This window comes from Panicum virgatum, chromosome 1N, assembly GCF_016808335.1.
Source record: "Panicum virgatum strain AP13 chromosome 1N, P.virgatum_v5, whole genome shotgun sequence".
NCBI lineage: Eukaryota > Viridiplantae > Streptophyta > Magnoliopsida > Poales > Poaceae > Panicum > Panicum virgatum.
In genome coordinates this window covers 8317532-8330596 of record NC_053145.1, presented here as the reverse complement: position 1 = coordinate 8330596, position 13065 = coordinate 8317532, and the positions used below count along the sequence as shown (strand labels likewise).

General features: G+C 46.5%; 1 protein-coding gene and 1 long non-coding RNA gene across 6 annotated transcripts; one reads left to right on the top strand and one right to left on the bottom strand.

Moving 5' to 3' along the window:
• Positions 1-1398: 1398 nt before the first annotated feature.
• Positions 1399-6314, top strand: LOC120655007. Of its 4 annotated transcripts, none has more exons than XM_039932727.1 (5): positions 1399-1849; positions 3207-3520; positions 4969-5486; positions 5570-5635; positions 5718-6314. In XM_039932727.1, exons 3-5 carry the CDS (start codon positions 4974-4976, stop codon positions 6138-6140), a joined length of 1002 nt encoding a protein of 333 aa, XP_039788661.1. In that variant the 5' UTR covers positions 1399-1849; positions 3207-3520; positions 4969-4973; the 3' UTR covers positions 6141-6314. The 4 variants fall into 4 exon arrangements, with proteins under 4 accessions (XP_039788661.1, XP_039788659.1, XP_039788660.1 ...); XM_039932725.1 differs by having other exon boundaries at positions 3207-3848; XM_039932726.1 differs by having other exon boundaries at positions 1399-1905; positions 3207-3848.
• A 524-nt stretch (positions 6315-6838) lies between these two features.
• Positions 6839-12017, bottom strand: LOC120655011. 2 transcript variants are annotated; one of them, XR_005667247.1, is made up of 4 exons: positions 11749-12017; positions 8035-8392; positions 7497-7601; positions 6839-7112 (listed from the first exon to the last, which is right to left on the bottom strand). It is a non-coding gene; the product is annotated as an uncharacterized LOC120655011 (long non-coding RNA). The 2 variants fall into 2 exon arrangements; XR_005667248.1 differs by having other exon boundaries at positions 7497-7588.
• Positions 12018-13065: the final 1048 nt, after the last annotated feature.

The window sequence follows — 13065 nt, the reverse complement described above, 5'->3', positions numbered from 1 at the left end:
CTTGCCGACGACCAAGCTTCCTCAACCACTTCCGTCAGAGATTCCTCACGTTTCCACATTATTTCATACCGCAGCAATCTTCCACCCTCTTGGGGGTGTAACATTGGCGCCGATCGTAGCAAGATAGGGCAATGATCCGAGCAAGGCGATACCAGATGGTCAAGAGCAGCATGTTCAAACATGTTTGACCAAGATGAAGTAGCCACTGCCCTATCCAGTCTGACGCGTACATTCCTCCTCCCAGCCTGCATGTTGTCATACGTCCACGGTAGCCCCGTAAAGCCGAGGTCATGCATATCACATTCAGCAAGAACATCCCTAAAGGCTTCCATACGACGCTCATTCCTTCGGGTTTCCGAAAAGTGTTCGAACTACCACATCACCTCATTAAAATCCCCCATAATTACCCACGGTCTATCAGATCGGAGCAGAATACGCTTCAGAAGTTCCCACGTAAGGTGACGATAACAACAACGGGCCACTCTAATCATGTCATGATGCACGCAACTACTGTTTCGGCTGCTTAGTATATATAGTTGTTGCTCAAAAAAGTATAAATTGTATAGTAATTTTGCACCGTTTTTTCCATGACAACTTCCTCTTTCTGTCTTTTTCTGAGTGGGGGCGTGACAGAAAAAAAAATGACGGCGACATAAAAGTCGTTGTTTGTGGTGGGCATTATTGGTGCTAATCTTGGACTTGCATTGGAAATTTGGTTCTTCCTATTAATACTAGCAATATGTCCGTGCATTACAATAGGAGAAAAAAACTCACATACCTGTTGCCCCAAAAACTTAGGTATAGCTTGATTTAGATTCACATCAACTATTTCCAAATTAGGTCTGAAATCCTGGTGCACAAATCAAGCTTATTAATTTTAGTCAGATAATAAAAGCAAAGGTACAAAAACAAAAGCTAAGGTTGTCACGATCGGAATCCTAGGTATTATCATTTTTCTTTTAGTAATACTGGATTACATTATAGATAATCATAACTTCATAACTTGTGCAACCATACATGGAAAAAAAACAATAAAAGTTAGCATATTCTCAGTCTCACCTTACGTTTTATAATGTTGAATTTGAAGATATTATCTAGAAATACATTTCAATATGAATCATATGAGTTATACGAAGGCTTCTCCATGGTGATGGAATTCTTACTTTAAGTGTTGCGTTGAATCTCACGACATGTTTTTTCACGGTTTGTCTTTGCGTATTTTTGTTCAGATGTTATGTTTGCGAGCTCTTTTACGGTGGTTGTGGGTGCCTTTTAATGCCTATGGATGCCTATCCAAATTAGTAATTTTAATTAAATTTAATTGATGAAGGATAGTACGGTAATTAGCCTCAGCAAAACCCACGAACGCCCCTCCCCACCGTCGCCTCCAGACCCTTGACGTCGTCCCCAATCGCCGCCTCCCGCCGCGCCCTCGCCCTTTCCCCAGTCGCCGCCTCCGCCTCCACCTCCGCCGGCGCGAAGCCCGCGCCCCCGTCGCCGCGTGCCGCCGCGGACCCCCGCGAAGTAGCCCTCGCCCAAGGACGCCGCACCCAAACCCTAGCACCCCGTAGGGCTCCCTCTTGCCCACCGCCGCTACCAGAGAGAGAGAGAAAGAGAGGAGGAAGGTGGTGCAAAGAAGGAGGTGCCGCCCGGAGCTTCGCCGGAGTACGACGCCGCCGCCACACCGGAGGAGAGGAGGAACACGAGGAGGAGGAGCCGAGGAGGTCGTTCTCCCCGCGCCGGCGCCTCCCGTGTCAAGGTCGCCGCCGGGTCCAGCGGGGTTGGCTCCCCGCTTCCGCATGCGGCCCAAGTCGCCTCCGGCTCCGACGACGTCGCCCCCATTGCCACGGTCAGTCCCTCCTCTCCGACCATTGCACGAGGGGACATGTTTCCTTTCTGCCTGAAGTAATCAACACAGTGATTAAAGCTTCTCCTTTTGATCAATGGGTGAAATCAGCAAATACAACTTTTATACAATGCAAGATCAATTGGCATGAAATTTTCCTAAATAAAATGACACTGAAGAAGTTCAAGACCAGAGAAAAATGATCAGACTGCAATTAGGTTTTTCCCTATTCAGTTCTATAGCTTTGAATTTCTTACAATCGTGTTATTGCATTCGCTGATTACTCTGCTTTGAGTAAATGGAACTATGGCACACGTGCATTTTTTTGTTCCAAATAACATAGTCTGTAGACTGTACAAAATTATTAAATATTTTTCTATAATCATTCTTTACTTCCAGAGTGACTGATGCTATGGATGAAACACAGTCACTTTGGCACACACTAATTTAACATTGGGTCTTTGGAGAAAGAATGGTAGTTTGCTCTGTACATCAGTTGTCTTCGGATTGTGACAAGCCTGCAATATGTTTCATACTCTAAAAGCTTAGTACTCCACTGACAGTGATAAGCACACATCTTGTGAATTCGAACAAGCAGATAGAAGTAGGAAATTTTTTCCCCTTCTAATTGTAGCTTTTTACATCATAACAATATCTGGCTTTTGCTGAATCCTGGGAACTAGGAGCACTGGTATTGTCATGCTTTATGAATTGCAAGTAGATCTCTGTATCATCTGTCAAGTAGCCAACTTATCAAGTGCAGCTTTCTTTTACAAACTAGTGTCTCTCTAGTTTCGTCTCTCCAGTGAGGCCATTTTACCAATAAGGATAAGGTCTTCCATGTGCTCTATACTAAGCTACTGATCATGCACAATTCACGGAACACTCAGAAAATAGATCAACTGAATATGTAATTGTCAATTGTATCATTAAATCGATGCCTGAATATATATTTTGCTTGCCGTGTGCAATGCTGCTCGCAGCAAGCAAGCTATTTCTGTGTTAGCAATTTTTATTGTTTCACTTAGATCTTGGAACACGTATATCACTTTAAGTGATCTAGTTCAACTGGGAAATATTGATCTCAGGTTTCAAAGAATGAATTAGTGATCGATGCCCCCTTGGTGCTAGTCCCAGCAGTTAGCATATCCTTTTTTTTATGTTAAGAAATGCCAGTTCTCTCCCTTTTCTTCTGCAGCATTCTTGTGAAATAAGCTAACATCAATGCTCACAATATTGTGAAGGCCCCTTGACAGTAGTGCTGATGCGTCGACCTTACCTTATGTATGTAGGGGTGTTAATGAGTAGCGGTGGCTAGTGTGTCAATTAATTTGTTTAATGTTGTTGTTGATGGGTGTAGGAGGAAATGATGGATCTTGAGTCTTTGGCGGAGTACAATGAAATTGTTAGGAAGATGTTCGCCAATGAAGAAGAAGGATTTCAGTTTTACAACAAATATGGTCGTGAGAAAGGATTTAGTGTGAGGAGAAGCTATGTTGAGTGGGACAGTGGCCACAATGAGCTGACCCTTCGGAAGTTTGTTTGCAGCCGTGAAGGTTTCCGTGAAGAGAAGCACACGAAGAGGGAGGATAAGCAGCGGAGGCCACGAAATATAACTCGTGTTGGATGTCGTGCGAAATTTGTGATTGCACGAGATAAGAACACGGGGCAGTGGTATGTGAAAGATTTCATCGACCCCTGGCGCCCATCTTCTTCTTGTTCACCCGGGTGAAGACGACTCGGCGAACTCGGGTCGACCCCTGGCGCCGTGCCGCGTTTGGCATCGCCTCGCCCCTCGGCGTCCACGCTCTAATAATAGAAGATCCGCGCCGCCCTTCTCTCTCCAAACCCTAGCCTCCTTGACACGCGCCGCACGTTCCACAAACCGTACCCACCGGCCTCCCATTGCAACCGACCTCCAAGCTGCCGCCGCCCGCCGTCCACTCCAGATCACCGACGCGCGACCCCTTCCGGCCGTCTTCAACCGTCGCGACCCATCTTGGTGAGCAACCCTAACCCCAATGTAGAATGTTTGTAGTACTAGTACTTGATTCGATAGCTGGGTCGTCAGTTCTGAGATCAAATGTAGGTCTGTGATCTGAAAAACTTGTCTGTTCATTTGCCTCTGAAAGATAGAATTTCTTTTGCTTTTTCCTTTTGACGACACTTGAGACATTGTTTGCTTTGACGACACAAATACATTGTTTGCTAAGTATGAGTTCTTTAGTCTTTTATGAGGAGTGCAGCTGAACAAATTGGAATTTCTAGAACCATTTACAGGGTTCTTCATTTAACTTGTTCTATTCCAGATACACCCTGAAGCATTAGTTGTCACTTGTACAGGTACAATAGTAGAACGTGTCTTGAATTACCTAGCGACTGTTAGGCCTTCTTAATGATACATATTACAGGGCATGGCTTAATCTGTTGCTTCCTTGGATTGGGGTAGAATTGCTTAAGGTGATAAATGGTAACTACTTAGTTTTTTTTCTGTTTGCATGGGCAGAGATAGTCTGGTAACATGCTGATTTATGTTGTCAGACATGGTGTGTTATTCATGATTTTCATATTAATATCATTTTATTATTTTAAGACGGATAAGAAGCTATGCATTTGCTGTCATTGGTAATTAATTGCTTCAGTTTTATTCTTGCATTCAGTCATGGAACCATTGTTTCCTTAGATAATAATTCTTACCTTCCATTAATCAAGATATCTGTTTCCAGTACTGCTTTTCATCTCCCAAATACAACCATCGTTATATGTGTGTCATTATATATAATCCTTTCCGGCAACTTGTGTTTATCTGTTACACATTTTTCATATTCAGCAATATCATCTGTTCATAACAGCTGGATATTTCTTTGGTTTCTTTTCGTGTGAAATGCCTGATGTTGCTGCTATCACATCATTATGCAAACATCAGTCATAGGGTGTAACACATTTTCAAAAATTAGTAGACGTAGCAGACTGAATTAGAAAGAAAACCCAACCAGGAAGACGTAGATCAAAGAAAAACAGCAGGAAGGATTTGTGTACTATCTGTTTCTGCCTACGTTACTTGTTTTCCTATTGATTTGTGTACTGATGTTAGTATATATCTTGCTGCCATGTATACCTAGATATCATGGATCCTATCAACATTCAACTACTTCAGAAGGCCCTGAAGGATGAGGATGAGATGATTACCAAATTTAAGGGGGACCGAGATGATTCGAATTTAGAGATAGAGCAACAACGTGCCAAATCAAACATCAGCAGGAAAACACAGGTACATGAAATTAACCGGTCTTTAATCGCAGAGTGTGCCCGGCTGGACGAAAGGTGCCACGATGAGAATGTTGATTTTGTCACCAAATTTGAGAAGAGTCTGGTAGGCTTCCTGCGCAAAGGGTTTGAGGATCAGCGTGTTTACTTTGCCCAGCAAAGAAAGGAGGAACGTGCTGTCTTCAATATGGCCTTTACAAAGCTCTTTCATCAAACTGAAGCCTACATAAAGAACGAGCGAGAAAATAACGACAACATTCATATGAAGCTAATGAAACAATTGGATGAGTTGGAGATTGTGCACTCAAAGGTTAAGTCCCTGATTGACTTCTCTATCCACGAAGCACAGGGTCGTGCCAAGATGAATGTCCAGGTAACTACGATACTCTATTAATTTTTTATAAACTTGCATTACATAGATGACCATCTAAACGCCTCGTGTGTCTGCACTTTCAGGTACCGGATGGGATCTACATGCCACGGGGTAAATTCTTAAGATTAATGGACAACGAGTGTGGCCTGGTATATGAACTTTTTTTCTTGTTTATGAGTAACAACGTATTTTGCTCAAATGAAACTTATTTGTCAAACTTAAAACATGCAGGATGTGGTTATGCGCTTTAAGGTCCACATGGTGAAGCAATTGTATTATGATCTACAAAAGTACGATGATGAAAGAGATGATATTGGTCAGGTCACACTTTACAATTCAGAGAACACAACTATTGAGTACCACAAAATGGTGGAGATTCTAGATCCATTTGGATACACAGGAGATGCAGAGTTGTACTACCTGCTTCCTGTTCCAGGGATTAATTTGTTAGATGGGTTAAAAAGGATTAATGGAGCAGAAGATGTTAAGCTAATGGTGGATGATCATGCTAAAGCAGGGACTAAAATTTGTCATCTGTATTTAGTGAACAGATCAGAGTCTCCAAATATGACATCTCCCAGAGAGGAGTCTCCAAATATGACATCTCCCAGAGAGGACTCTCCAGATATGACATCTCCTAGAGAGGATTCTTAAATGATTAGGTTCTGGTTTCATTTTGAGAACTGAGATTTTGTTATCAAATTGAATACTTGGGTTGTGTTTCTTTATTTTGGTTTTTTAATATCGGACTCCTGAAGTCAAGGACGCTGCTTGTAGACCCAGAATGTTTTAGAAATATTATTAGCAAGTTATCATTAAACCATCTCTAGTTTGTTATGTCTTATCCCTCGTGATGTGGTATACATATGAATCCGTGCTGTGCGATTTTAGATTTGTGCGATGAAATAATTTGTTTGTGTTGTGTGTGTTCAACCAGCATCACCCATTTCCTGCTACTAGTGAGATAGCCATATTCTTTGGGCATGTCTGAGTTTATGGCCTACTGCTCTGGTTTCTGGTAGATCGGGACCTGATAAATAGGTAGCATAAACTATGACAAGGAAAGGTAGTCTTCCTTGTTGAAATGCAGCTGAATTTCACCATCACTTGTTCATTACTTATTCACTACTTGTCTGCCACATTGTCGGATCCCTTACAGAATTGTTCTTGGTCAGAGCTGTTTCAGGCTTCAGCACTTGTAGGCTAACCCAGTTTGTGCCGCAACAACAGTAACAGACAACCATTATGACTTCAGCTGTACATTATGATCACTGAGGTGCATAGGTATTCGAGAGCTCAAAGCTCGTGTGCAGCACCAAGACACCTCACTTCAAAAATTTCAGACAAGATGATGAACAGAAAAACCTCCCTTGAGAGCACAGACATACTTCATTCAAAAAAAAGTTCCGACACAGCTCCCATTACATGATTCTAATAACATAGGGTTGGTACTCGTTAAGCATACATAGACTTTGAAACACTAAGGTTTTCATACAAAGAACAGTACAAATCTGTTGTGAAGAAAAAACGTCCAGAGCTGCCACGGGATCTCGCTACACAGAAATCTTGTGCCTGCCTTTGTCGATCCACCGTGCGATCACCTTGTGCCCACCCTTGGTCGACTTACTGCAGAAATAATATGATAGGGGCTGTGTCAGGAACACAAAAGCATGGAACCACAACTGTATATCATGCCCAACAGCCCAAGCCAGCCAAACTAAAACCCTTCTGTAATTGATAGGTGTGAATAGGGGGTTAACATGTAGCATAAACATGTACAGTAGAGTGCATCGTTTAATTTATAACTTGAAGAGCCATCATCTTTTGCATGAGCAAATATACACAAAATACTAGTAAGCAGCACACAGTTTAAGTCAGTTGTGCCATCGATAACCAGTAAAATGTCCTGTAGATCATGGACAAAATAATAGTTATCAACTAAACAGTGAGTAAAGTACTAATCTCATAATGCTCGTCAGACCATACAGTCGTCAGACCATACAGTCATACCTGCTGGGGGCTGTGCCTTCTTATCATTGTCAATGACAATCTCTGAACCAGTTCTCTCAGCCCAAACTTCTAGCTGGTCACGAGCTGCTGCTCTGAAATTATCACCTGCTGCTCTGAAATTATCACCTGCTGCCATCAATACCTAAATTATGGTTCAAATCAGGAGTGTAAAGTCATTAATTTTGTTATTTGGCAGACAATAGTTAATCCAGGACTACAAATAGAAGGCAAGTCGTCTGTCAAACAAACAAAGCTGAATGAGGCCAAATTTGCATTCAACCAGATCATAAATGCAAGCAATTTCTCAGCAATTGCACACTACTCCACTGGTAATCATCTAAACCCAAGGACAATATGAAGCAGGACCTACACCTAGAATTTAATCCAGCATGTTATGGGCATCCGAGAAGCTGAACTAAGCTACATTCGCAGGATGATAAATTTCAGTAATTTCTCAGCACTCGCAGCCTAATCTACTGCTAATCATTCAATCCTAAGCATCCTCAACAAGAAGCGTAGGGTATGGTAGTGGCAGCACCTTTGCAGCCATGACGACGAGCACCAATTTGCCGCACTCCATCTCATGAACAATCCCCTCTTGTGGCGGCCGCGGAGGGGGTCAACCATGGCGAGCGCTACCATCCTGCACGACGAGCCCCTCGGTGGCCTGGTGGTGCGGGAAGGCACGGACCATGGCGAGGAACGCGAAGTCATTGGCGTCGTAAAGGACGAGCGCGCCGTCGTCGGCTCATGGTAAACGGCGAGGGAGTCCCGCGGCACAGGAGCGTAGACGGCGGCCAAGGGATCAGGGAGAGGGCCGAAGTCGGCCGCGTGGCCAGGTCGTAGAGGCGGATGGAGTCGCCGGAGGACGAGGCTGTGGTGGCGGAGGATGGGGTCTTGATTGAAGCGTCCCCTCGTAAGAGAGAACTTAAATGTAATACAAATATCAGTCCCAGGAGGCTGATGCCACATTTATTACATCAGATGGTTCATCAACGTACAAACCTCCGAGGAGGACACTGAATACAGATAATAATAATAATAAGTAGCCAAGCTACGACATAACACCAGACCGCAACCCACATGGGGTCTAGCTCAGGCTCAGAGTACTGCGTCAGCGAAAACATCTCGGACAGGGCCGGTTCCACAGGCAAGGTTGGGTGTAGAACGATAATCCTACACGGCGTCATCTAGCACGAAGTCTGGGTCTTCTTCTGTAAAAAAGTAAGAGTGGGGTGAGTACAAACGTACTCAGCAAGTCCAACCACACCCACGGAGGGGGGTTATATCAGAATAACATGTACGGGTAAAACAAGGATAAGGTTACGGCTTAATTTGCAGAAAGCTCAATTTTATGCAGGGGGTTCATTTAGCAGAAAACATTTCTAAAACCAGTTTTTGTAATGGATAACCCAGAGTTTAAATTTTAAATCTGCTACCAGACTCCCCGTCCGTCGTAGCACACGGCACAACTGCCGGACACAATTCCAAAACAACTCACGCTAGCCCAACCCCAGAAACACTAGTTATGTGACCACACCGTAACTCGCGCCAATACCGTGGGCACGGCTATTCGAATAGCTTTGGACTCTGCAGAGGTGTGCAACTTTACCCACAAGCGGGTTACCACAACACGAACACCGTAGTGTCGGTGTAGATCCCGACATAGCCATTACCCACCTTAGCTAGACCTGATTTGCCATCACGGGATTCACCAAGGGGTCATCGACCTATCTCTGAGGTACGACCGGGGTATAAGTCATACTGAACATATCCCTTCTCCTTGATCACCCGTTGCTCTCAGCCCTCTTGATGGCTATCACATCAACTAGTGGGGTTTATGCTAAGCCGTTGCACATTCAACGGTCGAGTGGTTTGCACGATAGTGGAGTTAGGTGAGATGACACACCAACTCGGTCCTTAGACACGACAAGATGGATATCTCCATTCTTTGCCCTGCCACATTGGCACGGGCACACCACATGGCAGATCCGAAGAAATGCCATCCATCCCGTCTAAACTTTCTTTACAAAAACACCACATTATCCCATCCCACATACGCACACATTTTCTTTATAAAATAAATCGTATTATGAGTAAAGTCCTAAGCGTTCTAATATCGATTAACGTCCAAGCAAAATCAGACATTAATCTAGGTGGTCAAGGAATGGTCATCACAAATCAAGGGGTGGCTATCCAACTGTGTTTTCATGCAAGCAAAATATATGTAATTTTATAAAGCAGGCCATTGGGTTGTGTTTATAAAAAACTAGGACAGAAACATGCATCAAAGGATGGAGTTGAACTTGCCGTCTTCGTAGCCTTCGGGGAGGTCCTGTCCTTCGGGCTCGGGGTCGCGGAACTGGTCCTCGCTCACTTGCTCGCAGTACTGCTCGTTAACGGGATCTCCTTCGTTCACACTGTGGTCTACGACGCAAACAAACAAGCACACAATCAAGTCACAGAAAAAATAAAGGTTTATCGTTGAGCTCGAATTGGAAACACATAAAATATGAAGATAGAAGTGACATCTTTGAGCGGTTTTTTAATGGCCTGGCCAAAACTAGGTTAAGTGAGGCGTGGTAAAGTTCCGGGTTGATCAGAGGTCGTTTGGTACATGAAATGATAGGTTTAGTAAAGGTTCGGGGTCGGATAAGGGGTCAGGGGCCTAGTTGTAATTAACCTTGAGGAGGTAGGGGCCTGGTTGTAATTTTTTGGACATATCTGGGTTATTTTATAAAAGGGCAGGGTTCTATTTATAAATGTTTGTATACGGTGGAGGAAAAATAATAAAAGAGGGGGTTTTATTTGAAAGAAACACAATGGTGGAGGGGCTCTTTAAGAAATAAAGGAAAGGGGAGGGGCTTTTGGGCTAAATGCCCTTTCCTTCCCCTTCCTCCATCCCGCAGAGCAGGGGAGGCGGCCTAGGGCGTCGGCGGCGCCGATTCCGGCGGCCCTGGGCCTCGGGGAGGGGCGGAGAGGAGGGGGGAAGGGGCTCGGGTATGTGGGGAATCGATTCCCCAGCTCACCTCGGCTCGGGGTGCTGCGAGGGAGCGGGGCAACGCGGGCCGGCGGCGGCGGTGCTAACGGAGTGTGGCGGCGGAGCTGGTACTGGGGAGGGGAGGCGGCGGTGGCCGGGGAGGCTTGGGTGTGGAGGAGCGGCGCCGGTGGGGGCCTTTTATAGCCCAATTAGGTCGGTGGGGTGGTGGAGGTAGGTGGCCGGCTTCGCGAGGTCCGCGGTGACCATTAATGGCGCCCGGCCGGTCTTGCGTGTCGCGGAGCGGCGCACGGGCGGCGAGGCGGTGCAGGGGTGACGGGACGCGAGCAGCAGCGGCGAGCACAGGGCGGTGCTGTGCGGCCCAGGGCGGTGGCGTAGGCGGCGAGGCCGCGGCGAGCACAGGGCGGTGCTGCAGTGGGGCGGCGCAGCGACGGGCGGCGAGCGAGCGGCGTGGCCACGCGGGTGTACGCGCGCCGAGACGGCGAGCGGCTCAGGGGAGTGGCGCTAGCGCGGACCGGCGGGCAGCGCGGGCACAGGGGCGTGGCAGCGGCGAGTGGCACGGCATGCGGCGCGAGCGCGCGGTGCGCGTGCGCGTGTCTCGGTTCGGCGCGCCGGGTGCGCGTGCGAGCGAGGCCGCGGCGTGGCGTGGGCGCGCGCACGGCTTGGTGCGCCGCGGTGCGCGTGTCCGTGCGCAAGCGCGGGCGGGCGGCGGGTCGGGGTGTGCGCGCGGGCGGGCGGCAGCCGAGCGGCGTTCGGGGCTGGCGGCGCGTGCGTGCACGCGGCTCTGCAGCGTGGTGAGGTCGGGGCCGAGCCGGGCGCTGTGCGCGAGCGAGGGGCACGGCCGGGGGCGGGGAGCGGCTCGGGGCAGGGAGGTGGTGCGGCCGGGTCGCGTAGCAGAGGAGGAAGGAAGGAGAGAAAGAAAGGGAGAAAAAGAAAAAGGGAGGAAGAAATGGAAAACAGAAAAAGAAAAGGAAAGAAAGGAGAGAGAGAAGGAGAGAAAGAGAGCGGGATTCGCGGCGTCACCGGCGCTCGGTCGGCCACGCGCGGCGCCTGGGCGCGCGTGAGCGCGACGCGCGGGTCGAGGGAGAAATAGGGTGCTGGATACGGGTTTCGGGTCAGGTCCTTCGGGGATCGGAAGATCGGAACAGGGAGGTTCCCAGAAAGCTGGGGTTAGGGTTTTAAGGAGGGGTCGAGCTCAACGACGAGAAACAGTTTTAGCGCACGATTTAATTTAGTGAGTTTTCGGGATGTTACATTGATGAAGAAGCCACGCAGCCGCCGCCGGAGGAAAGGGTTGGGTGGGTCCGCCCCAACGGCGGCGAGCGTGGAGGCCATGGAGGGGAGCCGGAGCCGGACCGCGAGGTGGAGTGTGGTGTCCGCACCGGGGACGTCGCGTCGGTCGAGCGCCGCGGCATCTTGCTGCTGCCCGCCGGAGATGCGGATGGCCGAGCCCGGCTTGGGCGGAAGTCGGGCCCGGCGAGCACGAGCCACTCGGAGCGGATGAACCTGACGGCCGCCGGCTGGATGAAAAACAAATCGAAACCCTATTCATCAAGAGACTATAGTCCACTAAATCATCTCCTTCGACTATACTAATCCAAACATTATTCCAACTAATATCGATTTACTATCTTACCCTTCATTACAAAATATAATGTCAAAAATAGAATTATCATATTTATCTTTTTTAAGTTGGGCCCATCAATTTAATAGGCATCTCATGCATATGGGCCCACCATTAAATATGCATCTGATGCCTATAGATGCCTTTTTTGTGTGTCTCTTGATGCTTATCAATTTTAAACCGTCGGATCGAGCCTCGTGAGCCATCCATTCTTCCCCCAACCATTGTAAAAAAACTATATGTTTGCATATCGAAACCTCTGACGATCACGTATTACTTATCTCTACTCGGGTTACAAATTTGAATAACGTGCGCTATCATTTGCACGTCTTGCTGCAATTATTGCCCTGACCCTATCTGACCATAGTATTCTACATCAATAAGATTCACGATAACTTTCTTTTGTTGACGAGCTTCACAACAGTTTTTAAAGTAATTCGTCCTTTTGTTGATCACAACTGTGCATACTGGTCTTTCTTGCTGCCTCTTACGATCTTTAGTATCCGTGAATAGTGGATGGTCACTGGATGTTGTGGCCCCAGTGTCATTGCTAATCTTGTCACCATTTAAAGAAATATCGTTTGTATTTGTAGACAATGTTGATCAATATTACGTGTGTTGATGGTGCTTCTTACTCCCTCCATCCCAAAAAACAAGTCATTCTATGATTCAAAATTTGTCAAAAAACAAATCATCTTACCCTATTTAGAAAGTGCATGTGCATGTAAGAATCAATTAATGTTAAATATGGGTAATAAATAGGAGCAAACATGATTATTTTATCTTATTATTAATTTGTTCTGAAATTGCTAGAATGATTTGTAAATTTAATGCTCAGAACATTTCTATGACACGTCCATTAAAATTAGCCTAAGCCTTGATATTTTTCTAAAAAAATTTGACGACATTGCTCGTGTCGGCGCAGTGGTGCCGACCGTTTTTCTAGC